This window comes from Cryptomeria japonica, chromosome 5, assembly GCF_030272615.1.
Source record: "Cryptomeria japonica chromosome 5, Sugi_1.0, whole genome shotgun sequence".
Taxonomy (NCBI): Eukaryota; Viridiplantae; Streptophyta; class Pinopsida; order Cupressales; family Cupressaceae; genus Cryptomeria; species Cryptomeria japonica.
This window is the reverse complement of record NC_081409.1, coordinates 224,444,906-224,460,647: the sequence shown is the minus strand read 5'-3', so window position 1 is coordinate 224,460,647 and position 15,742 is coordinate 224,444,906. Positions and strand designations below refer to the sequence as shown.

At 34.8% G+C, this 15,742-nt stretch overlaps 1 protein-coding gene across 1 annotated transcript; it reads right to left on the bottom strand.

Moving 5' to 3' along the window:
* Positions 1-420: 420 nt before the first annotated feature.
* On the bottom strand, positions 421-7,574 carry LOC131031061 (ubiquitin-conjugating enzyme E2 variant 1D). Its single transcript, XM_057962076.2, has 4 exons — positions 7,193-7,574; positions 6,746-6,885; positions 6,535-6,660; positions 421-797 (listed from the first exon to the last, which is right to left on the bottom strand). The coding sequence occupies exons 1-4, from the start codon at positions 7,224-7,226 to the stop codon at positions 657-659; spliced, it is 441 nt and encodes a 146-aa protein (XP_057818059.1). The 5' UTR covers positions 7,227-7,574; the 3' UTR covers positions 421-656.
* Positions 7,575-15,742: the final 8,168 nt, after the last annotated feature.

The window sequence follows — 15,742 nt, the reverse complement described above, 5'->3', positions numbered from 1 at the left end:
ACCACTTATTAAATATATCAATGCATATCACAATCAGTTCCACATGTATTTTCTATTCCACTTATCAAATATATAAATGCATATCATAATTAGTACCACATATAGCTTTAAAGTACAGTACAGGTTGGACTCTATTGTAACTACATCACTGGAAATGCCCACAAGGAATGGAGGCTGTAGAGCTAATAAGATTGTAAGGTTCTGAGAGAGTAATTACGTGCAAGTGGTATGCTTCATGCGGATAGTTGTAAAATTGAGAAGTGAAAGACATTTGCCAATATTGACCAAAACCAAGAAATATACAACAGACAAACATTTTATACCCGAATAAACTAAGAAAAACTCATAAAAATGACGCCACAGATATCATCATTCAAAAATAAAATAAAAACCTTGAGACAAGAGATCCAGATAAAAAAGTTTAAGGAAAAAGCACTTTTATGCTTTTTAATTCCAAATTCAAGAAAATTACAGATCTTAAACAGTCATTAGGTGTAATATAGAACTTAGTATATCATCTGAACCTCATGAAAACTGGAAGCACATACCAAACCTGTACTTCCATTTGTTTGTTTCAACTCATAATGTGTTACATAAGCCATTCATAGCGTCAAGTTCAGAGTGATTTGTATAGAGAGAATAACGTGCAAATCATTCTAGAAGAAAGTGCCTTCTGGAGGCTGCCCTAACTTCTTATTATGAGAAGCTGACATTTCCCTTTTCAAATGTGTCAAGATATCTTCCATGGTATATTCGCGCCGCCAATTTGCAAGCATTGAAAAATGTTTGGGCTCGACCTGCAATTTGTTGGCCAAGAGTGAGAAACAAGAAAACAACCAAAACATATTTCAGTATCTCAGATACAACGTAGCACATCAGATGTGCATGTAATCCAGAACTAGCCATGCAAATTGACTAAGTTAAATAATGAGTACAATTAAAATAAAATCTGATCTTCATAAATGAATTTCAATACATTGGGTCCTAAAGACCCCACATGAAGGACATCAAGAATCATCTTATTACCAATCAAAAGATTGAAGTTAAACACCATTTGATTGAACCAAATCTTCATAGATAGGTTTCAATATATTAGGTCCTAAAGACTGCACAGACTGCACCTAGCGGACACTAAAAATCTTCTCCAGTTGGCAGTTGGCAGTTGGCTTCCTTTTCTTCTAACCATATATTTTGCACATTTTAACTGTAATTTAATTATTTATTGATGTGCATAGTTGTATACAAAAAAATGTATTGTTAATTGGTATCCTTGAATAGTTCCATTGATTGATTTCAAGGTTCCTAGCATCGTAAATTGTCCATCCAAAGACATGCCTAATCTTATTCATACAAAGCTACCAAAGAAAATAACTGAATTTTAATTTACATTAAAAATTTAAATATGATGCTTAACAATTCATTTTATCTACCCTTTTTACAAAATTAGCAAACTAGTATCATGATTAATATATGTTTTTCCTTAAGATACTCTCTATCCATGATTTGTATCCTGCAAACAAAGCCTTTAGCTTACAATAAACCAGCCTTGTATTTTTAACCAAATATATTAAGATTCATTCTTATCGCCATTTTTTAATGGTATATTGTTTTCTTTCTCGCCCTATGTTATAAAAGAAGCTTGTTGAAAAATGTAAATTATGGTTTCCATAAAGATGTTTGAAAAGAAAAACCTGAGTGGATACCATCAAAACACTATTTCTATTTAGCATTTTAGAAGTTTGATACTCACAGGTAAACAGATTATCATATATCTAGAATCATATATCTGGATTCAACTGTAGATTGTTTTTATAAAATTAATGGTCTCCTTCAAAACCCCTTTCAAGGAATTATAAGATCAAAGATATAGTAGCCCTAATTGTTCTTCAGAATCTAACGGTTGGATATCTAATTAAAACCTCAATCATAAGGGTATTTATTTTCCATTATTCATGTTGCTATTATTTTAGTTATTATTTTATTATTATTTTATTATTATTCTCATTATTATAGTTGTCGTTATCATACTCATTCTTCCTCTTCTTCTTTTTCTTGTTATTATTACACTGTTTACAGTTATCAACTTACCAATAAAAAAATCACAAGTTACTGGTCATCCCTCCCCCATCTCTATTGATTTTATCTTGTTGGATGATTTCTGTTGCTTTTCTCAAGTCCCTTCACATGGTGGTATTCTCTATCAAACATTTTTGCTTCATTAATGCAAAAATTATGCTTTCTGGCTAGTGCATAATGCCAAGCCTTATTTTTCCAATCCATCCTACTTAATATCCTGGTGATGCTACTCAATTTTCATTGGGCCAAACCTACCTGTTTCCCCATTATTTATGCTCTTCCACATGAGAATTTCATCATACAACTTCGCTGCCCTTTCAGTATATCACAATGGGTGGGAAAGTGGCCTCGATACCTTTTCTTCTCAAAAACTTTGATCGTGTACTTCTCCTTATGTAAAGAAGATATGCCTTGTGCTCCTTATGTAGAGTAGATAGCCTTGTACTCCTAACCTTGACAATCCTCTTTCTCCTCATTATTTGTTTCCAACTTTGCATATTGTGTATCCCTTGTTAATCTGTTTTTCTCTATGCCCATTCTTCTTTGAACATATAATTTTATTTCTCTTTTCCTCTGTTACCAAGTTTTTCCATTTCCAGGGACACATCCATACCGAACCAGACTGGGTATGGGTCCAGGTCTGATCCCACTTAGGTTCACCCAGGGTTCATACCCAGGACTGTGTGTTTGTCCTCAGCATGTCTGAAACATACCTGGGATGAATCCACAGTCGCAGTGACAAAGCACAAGAATACCCACGGCAAACCTGCTTGAGCCCAAGAAAAAAATATTTCCCTTTATTCAAAAAACAGATTTCTAGAGCCAACTAATAGCAGTTAAGGTCTGTCGGTTTTCTTCTCATAAATATTTTTTCCAATTGCAATTATACTCTGTAAATTTTCTTCTCATAAACGCCTACGAGAAGGTTTTATCTAGGCACAAACTTGTTTTGAACATATGAATTGAGCAATAAATTATCTATGACATTTTTTCCACTATATACTGAATTTGCATTCTAGACTTGCTGGTTGAACTGATCTTTCATAGTTCGCACATTAGGCTCCGGATTCTACTATATACTGCAATGGCAGCTATACTAAGGTCTCTAAGCAGGAAATACAGAAGCAAACGTAACAGACACTGCTCTATATATGATTCTTCTTTGGTTCTTTAGCTTTTCCTTTATACTATTTGTCATGGGCAGATCACATATCGATTTGTAGTTTTAAAATCCCTTATAATCTCTGGATATGTAGCTGCCTTTGTTCATCAAATGTTCATATTTAGCCACTGATCGTACACAAGAATAATCTCTGGATACATACCAGTCTTTGTTCATCAAATGTTAATATTTAGCCACTGATGCTAGACAAGAGAAACGATAGAAGCACAATAACATAAGATAATGCAAAAAATATCAAATGTACAACTCAAATCACCTCCATTCTCCTTGATTGAGCAAAAACAGAGTGCACCCTAGCTCTATTTGATTTGCATTAGATTCTATTATGATACCAAAATAGTAGCATGAACTCACAAGCATATATTTGATTGATAAAAATGAAAGATGGAGGCATCTACTTATAGAATTCCCGAGAGGCAAAATCAAGGGCTAGGATAGATTGATGATGGATGACTAGAATTGAATGAGGTTTAGGGTTAGGATCAAAGATGTAATCATGTAACAAATGTCACTGTTCACATGGGGGATGAGGTCTAGGTTTAGGATTAGCATTAGAACAACATCCTTATGTGAATGCATAAGATTAAGAGGTGAGGTATGGAATGAAAAGTTAGTTTGACTTTTGGGAAGTGTCTAGGTTCAATAAACAAGGTCTTAGTTAAACATGTGAAAGGAACACTTGTCACATGATGGCAAGGTTTGATTGTGATGCATGTGAATGAATCTAATGGCTAAGATTAAATGAGCAAGGATTAAGGGATAAAGGTGTTTGGTGATTAAATTAAATAAATAACAAATAGTTATTTAATTAAAACCTTGGATAAGGTAAGAAAAACGATGGCTAAATTAATTAAATAATAAATATTTATTTAAAATATAGCTTGGGATAGGCTAAAATTAGGTGTGGTTAGATATGGACAAATTTAGGTGTCTACAACCATCACCGGCTTATTGTAACCTCTGAAAACTGCAATTTTGTAACAGTATTTCCCTTCGATATGTAAAGTATTTCATGTTAATATATTTACATCAATATCTTGTCTCTTGTTTATGCTTCAATATATATTATTTAATGCCATTATATCTATATTAATATATTTTTCATTTCTCATTTATATATATGGATAAAAAATAAAAATATGTTTCTTGTTTACATACACAGCCAAACCCAGCCATACAAGCCCCGGAAAAGAAAATCACTATATTATTTCATGTTTATATATGTAAATAATCATATTGTGTTTCTTATTTTTATATTCATCTATTTATATAAATGGAATAAAATAAAAATATGTTTCTAGTTTCACTAATATATATATATATATATTTCTAGCTTCACTAATAAGTAATATATACCCAGCCATACCAAGCCCTGGAAAAGAAAATCCCTGAACCTGAACCTGCAACATAGCTCATTTCCCCTAGATATGTGTTTTGGTACATATTTGACTGTAAGGATCAAGTACAGCAGTTCAATTTTCTTTTTGACCCCAAGTTCAGTATGTCTAAAAATATGAGAATTATCGAGTACAGGTCAGAGGGATCCAGCAGGTAAGCCTTTATCTAAGACATGACTCAACTCCACCAAACTCAGTGTTTTCCAGATCCACGACATTTATGTTCTATAAATTAATGGAACATCTTGGGTTTTTCTAAATCATTTACATTGACATAATTTCCATTTCATTTTAAAACAGGCAGCTAGTATAAAAGATTTAAATTTGATTTTAAATAATATTCATTTATTAAACTTTTGTATTGGTGTTAAGCATTTTACATAATTAAATTGTCCTATTTATTTAATATATTGAATCATATATTTAGTTTAAGAAATGATCAAGGTAATACAGTAAACCTAAGAATGAAGAATCCTGAACAAATATCATTTATTGATGAAAGTGAATTTTCTGAATTGGGTTAGATGCACATATTAATCAGTAAAAAACAATCAAGTACAAAGAAACAAGTTACATCCAGATTGAATCCACTCACCACACTACGGTGGCCAATTATGAATGGGATCCAAGCTTACCCCACGTGGTAATAAAGCCAAGCCATAACCTCACCCAAGATTTACCCCAAAAAAAACTAGGCACAACGTCAAACACCATCAGACAAAAACAAATCTAATCATAACCAAATATTGACCAAACAATTTCATCTCTAGTGGATGCTGCGCAAATCAGAAATTTGAATGTTGAAATCAGGAAGAGTGGAGCAGTGGATCTTTTTATTTGTTCCCACAAATCAAATCAGCAGGACTTAACTAGAACTCACTTGACAAAAGATACTCTTAGAGTCCAAAAACTACAACCCTACATGCAAGATTCTGGATGGAAATGAGGACAATAAAATTAAAGCCATGCTTTTGTTAAAAGGCCTCTCTATGATGAGGATATTTTCTAGTTTGAGCTGGTGAGGTAAGGCCGAAAGCCAAACCTTACCCTGCACATTTTTTGCGCATGTTGAAAACTCAGTTGTGAAGAACTTGGATTTATGTAATGGTTGTCCGAGACTAGGGAGCCTAATTATGTATAGGTTGTCCTAGACTAGGCAACCTGGTTACCCATTGCAGGCAGAACAGAAAAACATAAAAATTCATAAAAGTATCAAAGATGTTTTAAACTTTTATCCATAGCCAACTGAACATCATATAAACGAAACTAGACACACCCACATATATAAATATAAGTAGGCGTAAGAAGCAAGAAACGAAAAGCCTAATTATGAAAAGAAATACAAAAGAAACAAGATGTTATATATCTATTCTAAGCTTCTGGATTTGATTGCGTGTGAGATTTATGAACTTAGAATAGATATTTGCATGGATTGTGGATATCTGTTTAGTTGTTGACAGACTCTAAATATGAATTAGTGTATACATAACAGAGCCTGGAAATAGAAAGAACTTATGGCAATTCATGGTAAGAAATAACAAAGTAAAAAGATGTTAATAGATTCCGAAGATGAATATAAAACAAAGCCTATTCAAAGGAAGACGCATATGACATGTTAGAATTTCAAACTGTAAAGAAACATGAAACTAACAAGTTAGTCAATATCTAGAAGCATAATTCACAAGGCAAATGATTTTACAGTAAAAAGATACCACGACAGACCCATAAACAAATCAATGTAGATATTATAAAATGATTATAAGAAATATAAAATTGGCATGCAAACAAAATTTAAAACCCCAATTGACACATAACAAATAGAGAATCTGAGGTGCCTGCGCAAACCCATAAACAATTAATGAATATTGATGTTCTTACCAGACCAGTCTCCTGATTGACACATGTCATGTTAACCCTTGAATAAAATCTCACGGTTGGCGGCTTCTCGGGATAATCTTTGTCACAAAACAACTTGAGCTGATAGATGCGACCTTCATGCACAGACTGAAAATGCCAAATCAAAGATCAATCAACAAGAACACAAATGGAAAAAAGGCAACAAAAGTTAGAAGAAAAAAGAGCCGCATACATTGTGAGGACCAATAATGGTACCAGTCCATGAGCGCATGTATATGTCATCACTGTCATCCATTCCATAACTGACAGTTCCATCGCCTATGCCCTTCTCCCCTCTCTCCAATTCTTCCAATAACCTGAAATTCCTGGGCACTACACAATATACACCCACATATCCATTGCAAGACCAAATTAATGAAATTCCTGGGCACTACCACTACACACCCACACATCCATTACAAGACCAAATTAATGAAAGCCCTATGCACTACATAGAATATACCCACATATCCTTCACAAGCCCTGGGTACCACAAAGTACATATATCCATTACAAGCCCAAATTAAAGAAATTCCAAGGCAGTACACGGTACATACCCACATATTCATTACAAACCCAAGTTATATGCATAACTGGAAAAGATAACCATTCAAATGATACCCAATTCGTCACTACTTACCAACAACACTGGATCCTCCTGATCCCATCTTCATTGATGAAACAGACGTGGGTTTTCACAGATAGGGATGAAAGCAAGCACAGAAATCCTTTAGCATAATTTTCTTTCTCATTCGACTTCTTGTAGAAGCAAAACAAGAGAAGAAAATAAAGGAAAAGGAATAGAATTAATGCATCATAGTGCACTCAGCACCGAATCTCTCCCCAATCAAATCAACACCTTCCTCCTTATTCTTCGAACCCCATAAAAAAAAAGGCCATGGGTGATTCTTAGGAAGAGTTTAATGAGTTTTTCAAGTCCGGTCTCCTGGATTTCACGGGCATTTCTGGAAATAGCGTGCCTTTCTTCCAAAAAAATTTGTGTACTCACGGGTTTTTTTCTGTATCTATTTGTGATGGAAAATACACACCCTTAAATAGGGAAGAGCATCAATAGTTGAGCACTCTAACTTCGCGCTTCTCAAAATCTTATGTAGAAATTTCAAATCACTCTCAATTTTTTAGAGTAGCTTACTTGGCAAGTCCCTTGCTTATAACTAAGCTTTCAGCACCACATCATCGAGTATGGTGCCACATCAACATGCGTTTTGCCAAGGTGTCCAAAACAGCGCAAAAAAAAAGTGAGACTAATAGGCGTGGAAAAGAGGGCCCAATAGTTGTGGAGCTGATATGGCATCACCTGATTGGTTACTTTTTATAATATTAGTACATTTCCTAACAACTATTGGTACATTTCCTAACAAAAATTGATATTTTATGTATCAAACAATAGGTTTTATTTGTTCAATTTTTGGAACAGAGGGTATCAACAACCCTCACAACAATTGGTACATGTTCAACTAGTGGTGCTCTTCCCCTATTGAAGTATCTATGTAGAAAACTAAATTTCTTAATGATTGGGTTAATTCGATAAATATAATCATTTAAATTTATAAATTAATTTAAATTAAAGACAAGTTAGGGTTGTGAAATGACATGGAGATAATTATTCAATATTAAGTTTAAAAATAAATAAAATGGAAAAGGGTATTTAATTTTAAGATTGGTGTGGATAATGAATTTGATGTAATACAAATTTTAATAATTTGATGTAGAAAAAGTGGTATTCTTACTTTATATCATGTGGAATTGTAATTGTATATGGGTATGTGAATCTAAGTTACTTGCACAAGGGTGAAACTATCTCGTTATCTATAGATCATCTAATTTAGTTGATTTTTCACATCTAATCCTTAATTTGCCTCAAAGTCTACTCTTTGATTAATTAAGGATTGGCACTATTGAAAATACATTAGGAAGGTTGTTGGATCACTAGAGTCAAGTTATTTTGGGTCAATCCCATATAAAGATCGACTTTAGGGTCTTGAAAATGATTGAAGACAATAATCTTCAGTCCTGCAAATACTCCAAAAATAATTATGCAAATTCAAGTTCATTTTTATGCTCCAAATCGAAAGATTCATATATTGAATGATCTTTAGATGTGAATGATATGTTCTTAATATTCAATGACAAATGAGTGTGCATTTGATGTCTTAAAACACTACTATATAGTGTTAACTCGTGCAAAACTTGTACCATTTCATCTCATGGTTAGTGTAGACACCTATTTTTGTCCACCTAATTAAATGAATTTTATATTTATTTAATTACCATTCATCCAACAATTAATTAGATTAATATTTAATTGATTAATCCCAACCCTCTTCTCCTATTAATTAAATAAATTATTTGATTTATTTGATTTAATTCACTAAACCAAATTCAAACCATTAATTAAATAAATAAATCATATTTGTTTAATTAAATTTTCTCTCACATTTAAATAAATTAAATCTCCCAAAATCTCATCTCTCACATTTAAATAAATTAACATTTATCTAAATCACCTTTATCCTCCACCCACTTGCATTTTCTTACAAATGCAAGTTGCACCACTATTGAAACCTTTAATGGATTCCCTTAATGTCTTCAATCTTTTAATGGCTTCCTTCTAAGAGTCTTCTCAAGCCTTTAATGGCTTCCCTTAAAGTTTTCAAACTTAATGGCTTCCCTTAAAGTCTTCAAACCTTTAATGGCGTATTTCTAAAGTCTTCAAGCATTTAATGCTTTATCCCCCTTTTTTTCTCATTTAAATAAATTAAGATTTATTTAAATAAAATTCAAAATTCACATTCACATTTAAATAAATTTGTAGCGTCCTAAAATTGCGACACTTGCAATTTTGACTGCATTTCGGTTTTCACGATGGCGACGCAACACGCAACCTGAATGGAGACCCCGAAACCTGATTACGACACTAAAAACTGCATTTTTCAAGCACCCTGGCCTGAACCTCCTTTGCACCCTGCTGTCCCGGGAGGTGGGACCAGAGCGCCCAGCGCCCTGGTCCCTGGGCCTATTTTGGGCCCGGTCTCCTATGGGGTCTCGGGTCTTTTTGTTTGCAAATTGGAAATTAACTTTCCTGGTCGGCCTAAGGTCGGGAAAATCAGTCTATTAACCCTAATTGACAAGTATATAAACTACATTTTTCCTCTCCCATTTGGGTAAGAAGGACATATGTGTACAAGCGTGGAAACTATACTCAAGCATTCAAGCATTCATTCCAAGTCTCCATTCAAGGCTAAGTGTTGCATTCAAGACAAGGATTCAACCATTGAAGAGGAGATCACTTACTACATACAACATACAACAAACAACAACATCTATACCTTCGCACATAAGGATACAAACATCCTTACAACAAGGTATTAGTACTTGTTTTACATTACATACATTTACATTTACAACAATTTATCATTTCTTGGTTAATTCCAAAACCGGGGTTTGACCTAAAGGCAAACCCCTAATCCCTAACCCCCCAATCGTCTTCGCTTTTCTGTGTGTAGGCTGCAGGTATGCGGCTGAAATTGAAGATCTGGAATCCTTGTGCAGAGACGAACAGATCCCCCTTCGTTTCGCGAATTTTTCGGAGGACCGTGGCGCCGGGCGCCATCGTCCCGACAACTTTTGCTCAAATTTGCAGGATAGCGCCGTATCGACATTTTACTGCTAATTCCAGGTCCGCAGCTTCATCCTATATCCCTATCTCAGTTTATAAGCGAATCTTTGTCACTTTGCATGCATTCCTAGCTTAATTCTTCTATCAACATTCTTTACAAAAGAGGGTAGCCTTGCTGTCTTAACCCTTGAAACGCATTTAGCATCCAATCTTGCATTGTGTGGGATTGGATCTTGTGGGTTTCAACCCCTCTTTTGAATGTAAAGTCTCTCCCTTAAGTGAAAACCATCAACCCTAGTGACCTCCCTTCTCTCTCCTTAGAGTTGGAAGAGGGGAGAGCAACTAGGGTTCGATTGCGATTTTCCGCTTTACATTTTGGTGAACCCGACGTGAACATCCTTTCTGATTATTCATAGTTAGATCTGAAAATTGGATTCCTTGATTACATTTCCATGTTTGATCTTTTGCAAAATTTTAGAGGTTAATTGCATAAAAACCCTAAATTTTCTTTTTAAGTAATTAAACTTGTGAAATGCTTAATTATTAATGCTTGTTTCAGATCTGCCCTTCTATTACAAATTGTCAATTCATATTTGTGCTTTAATTTTGAAAATTAAGTGGTTAAGTGTCAAAACCCTAATTTTTGAAACCCTCTTGATTCAACCTTTGTCCGACAATTTCACTGATCAAAACATCTCCAAATCGGCTGTAACTTTGGATTCCGCAATAAAATCACAATATCTTTCATCCCTGAAAATTTGGAAAAAAGTTGCGAGGACCGTGTGCACTCCAAGCGCCATCGTCCCCGACATTTTTTCCGAAATTTCGGGAGCAAGATCTTACTGTATTTTTCTGCTAAAATCCAGAATTTTGGCTGATTTTATCAATTCTAACACTTTCAAAATTAAAGTCAAAGTTGGTCTAGCGATTGCTTAAAGTGAGGCTTCTAATCATTCAAAAATTGTTGAAATTGAAATTTGTGTCAAAATTGTGGTCTTACTATCCTAAATCTGAAAATTGTGTTAACATTCATTCGAAATTTCAGTGCTTTATTCAAATTTTTGCAATTTGTGACTTTTGAAATTAAGTGCTTAATTACAACAACTTTGATTTCCGCTTTCAAAATTGAATTTTGCGTGAAATTGAGTCAATTTTCAAATTTCAAAATTTGCATTGCTTTTGGTATTCCCTCTAAAATCATAAAATTCAAAATTTCAGTTTCCCTCTCTTTTTCAAAATTCAAATTTTGCATTTTTCGACAATCTTGGTAGGGTTCAATTTTGAAATTGCAACTTTAATTTGGCCTATCTACAGATCGTAAAATCACTCAATTTTTTCAGGTTAGCTGTAAAATCATCATACCTTTCATCCCTGCAAATTTCGAAAAAAGTTGCGAGGACCGTGTGCACTCCGAGCGCCACAGTCCCGGACATTTTTTCCGAAATTTCGAGAGATTGTCCTAATTGTATTTAACAGCTTAAATCTAGAAGATTGGCTGATTTTACTGAAATTTGCTACCTCTAAAATTCAAAATCTTCTCTCTCTCTAGTGCATGAGTTTTACAACAATAAGCCCTACTTACATTATTCCCGTTAGACGAAGCCTTAGAATTAAGTCTTTCCAAGGTTTAATTACTGAGGAGATGGAACCTAATTTGAATGGTCTTTTTAACGAGGACATGGGTAATTCCTCTAATCCTCTTAATGATGAAGAAGCTCTCCATAAGGTTTCTATAGAACAACTTTCAAAATTGGATAACCAATTTGATGATTTTCACCAATGGATGTCTCATGAGTATCCCGATAGTCAAGCTCTTCCTTTAATTGAGGGTCTAAAATGTATGCTTCAAAGTGATAAGAATGGAATTGATATTTTGCGTGGTATTGCACACATTGTGGATTCGAATGTGATGCCTATGAAAAGTTGTGTCGAAACCTTAGGTTATACACAACCTCCTACTCAAGACAATCATTCTATTCCTTTGACGACTTCTATTGCTAGCATACCTACCTTTACATCAAACATAATGACTACTTCTATACAAGACATTCCCCCTGTGATCACCAGTCATGGGGGCAATCCTCCCTCTTCAATTAATCCTCTTCCTTCATTCAATCCGACTTCTTCATTCATTCCTTCAATAAGTGTTCCTATTACATCTCCACAAATGAACATGACACAAGGGGGCAATTCATTTAACCCTTCCATTCCTCCTTGTAGTGTTCCTCCTGTCCAATCATCCCCTATGACTAACTATCATAGTGTTCCACCACCTTACTCTCTACCTTCTTTCAATAACATAACACCTCCATCACAATCTAACACGTCTAATATGAACTCTTCGACTGAAGCGACCATTAACAATCTTGCACAAATTGTCTCTTCTTTACAGCAACAAATTGCCTCTATGAATCAATCTAAGTTTAGTGTGCCCACATTTGATGTTGCGAGCCCACTTTCTCTTGACATTGTCTGAGCTATTCCCCCTAAACATGTTGAAATTCCGCATTTGGAGCTTTATAATGGTAAGGGTGATCCTCTAATGCATGTTAAGACATTTCAAACAATATGTACCGATTTTGCTTATGACCAAAGGTTGCTTGCAAAACTGTTTACTAGAACATTAAGAGACAAAGCCCTACAATGGTATTGCTCGTTGCCTTCCTATTCTATTACTTCTTTCGAACAACTTGCAAATGCTTTCATTCAACAATTTCAAAACAATATAAGTCCTAAAGTTACTTTGATTGATTTAATGCATTGTAAACAAGGTGTTAAAGAAAAAGTGACTGATTTCATTGGTAGATATAAGCATTTGTATGCTCAAATTTCTTTTCCAGTGCCTGACAATGATATTCAAAGAATCTTTATTTCTAATTTACAAAAAGACATTAGAGAAAAACTCCTGTTTTCTGAGTTTACTTCTTTCCAACAGTTGTGCGCAACTCTTCACAATTATCAATTGACTGTGAGTCAAATGGAACAATCACATCCTATGGCTCCGAGTGATAAGGGTGATAGTAGTCAACAACCCTTTGGGAAGTTTAAACCGAACAGAGAGTCCATTAAATTCAATGAAAACATCATCAACAACAATGTGAATACAGCATCAGGTGTGTCTCTTATTTCTAAGTTTTTCAAGAACGAAAGGAAGTTTACTCCTTTGAATGAATCATTGCATAGTATTATGAATAAGTTATTGGAACAAAATGTGCTTACTCTTCCTCCTATAAGGCAAATTGATCCTGCAAAGATTACTTCACCTTATTTTGATAACAAATCTTTTTGTCAATTTCATCGTCAACCTGGGCATGATACTGAAAAATGTTTTTCTTTAAAGGGTAAAATTCAAGATTTGATTGATAATAATACTATCTCTGTTTCTGGAGTGAATGATAAAGGCAACACATCTATAGCTCCTCCTAACCAAAATCTTCAGATTTTTACTAATCCATTACCTTCTCATACTTCTAATGCAATTGAGGCTAATGATTCCTCTCTCTCATCTGATGGTCTTGTGTCTATGACTCCGAATGTGATTAACTTTGTAGAGCAGCAAGAAATCCCTAAAGAACCTTCCATCACATTTGATTCTAGTGAAACTATTAGGGCACCTGATGGTCCTTTATACATAGTTGCAAAAGTTAAGGATACACCTTGCCGTGGAGTGCTTATTGATCCTTCGTGCATGGTTAATGTTATTACTGAAGAATTTCTTTTTACTTTGCAATTGAATCAAGTGATCTATGACAAAACAAATGTGGTTGTCAAACTATTTGATGCATTTTCTTCTCCTGCAATTGGTTCTATTACATTGCCTATTGAAGTTCATAACAAATCCCTTGATGTGAACTTTGCTATTATTCCTTCGTCCGAACAATTTCGTGTGAAGCTTGGCTATCCTTGGCTATCTTCCATGAAAGCTATTGCTTCTCCTATTCATAAGTGCTTGAAATTTCCCCATAATGGTGAAGTTGTTACTGTCAATCATAGTCTCTTTAAACCAGCTGAAAGAACTTCTAGCATTCCTATTGATTACTTTTGGCCTAAACAATTCCAATCTCTTCCTCCGCGAAGTGATCATCTTTTCAAATCTTATCAAAAGTGGAAAAAAGATATGATCCTATCTCTAAGTGAACCTAGAACACCCAAACTTGACATTCCTATCATTCTTGAGAAGGAAGTTCTTCCTTTGAAAGATAAAACTAATGTCTTTCCTCAAGAAGATTCCCAACCCATCCCTATGGATGTGACTATGCCTATATCTAATAAACCTTCTAAAAGTAGACCTATACCTCCTCGTCATGATGGACTTGGTCTCCTTCCTAAACCAAATATTCCTCCCTTATATGGAGCAGTTCCTCCTCCTTCCTCTTATGGAGAGAAGAGACCTTCCTCTTCTCCTATTATCCAGCCTAAGATACCACAACCTAAACACCCAAGTGATAAGGATGAGAACATTCCTCCTCCTCAATCTTCTCAACTTCCTACTAAGACTAGACGAAATCGTTCTGCACGTGAACGCCGACGAAGGCGTCATCTTAGAGCTCAGGCAGCTGCTTCTCAAACTTTGCAATCCCCAAAAACACCTTCAACAAGCATTATTCCATTTTCTCCTCAGCCGAAAATTGAGCCAAAATCTCCTAAACATAAGATGCATGATGGTCTTGATCCTGTGCGACTTAAAGATCCTATTTTTATAAATCTTGATGATGATATAGATGAAAATGTTACTTCTCTTGCTTCTGATAGTGAATATGAACTTGTTGATATTGATAACCATTTATCTAATGAATTTTCTAAAACACTTATCCTAGCTCCTAGACAAGAACAACGTGGCTTGGAACGTGAACATACCCCTTGTTTGGATCTTGTGATAGCTCCATTTGCTGTGTTGAATGTTCCTCCTCTAGCGTGTTCCCTGCCTTCCCGAAACGTTGATCAGCAAGATCGGGGGGTAGATGACGTGCTAGACTAGTTTCATTAGCATAGCAGATTCTCTCCTCCTCTCTTTTGTTACTTCTTCTATGTGTTATTCTCATTCTTCTATTTGTTGTCCTTAGTGTTGTCTACTTGAGGACGATGCAAAGCATTGAGATCTCTCGATCTCTCTCATGTTGACTCAAAAGACACATGTGTTCCCTTCTTCTAGGTGACCTTCCTTGATTGGGGAATGAAGAACAATTATGCATACATGCATATGATATACATGAATTATCATACAACATACTGACCCCGAGGAAAGCAAAGTCACCTTGTGCTTTGTGTTTTGTGTCTATTATCCTTGGGCTTATCTCACACTTGGGGGCTAAATCCTTGTGATAACGTACTCCTTTCCTTTCTCATTCTTATATGTATCACTACCTTAAAGCAATCACCCCCGGTGAGGCGTGTGCGATCGCTTTAACGTAGGGGGGCATACATCCCGTTCATATCTTTTCAAGATACTTGAAAATTTCTTGACAAAGTTAGCTTTGCCTTGAAAATTTTTGATATCTTTCTTGCATGACTCATAGTGAGGGAACCTTACTACTGACAGTCATGGTTCTC

Bases quoted from the DNA above. Each gene is read 5' to 3' on its own strand.
- LOC131031061 (XM_057962076.2), bottom strand. From the start codon at position 7,226: ATGAAGATGGGATCAGGAGGATCCAGTGTTGTTG. The intron at 6,886-7,192 runs GTAAGTAGTGAC...TATATTGTGTAG, and splicing joins AGGAGGATCCAGTGTTGTTG to TGCCCAGGAATTTCAGGTTA. The intron at 6,661-6,745 runs GTATGCGGCTCT...TGGCATTTTCAG, and splicing joins CCATTATTGGTCCTCACAAT to TCTGTGCATGAAGGTCGCAT.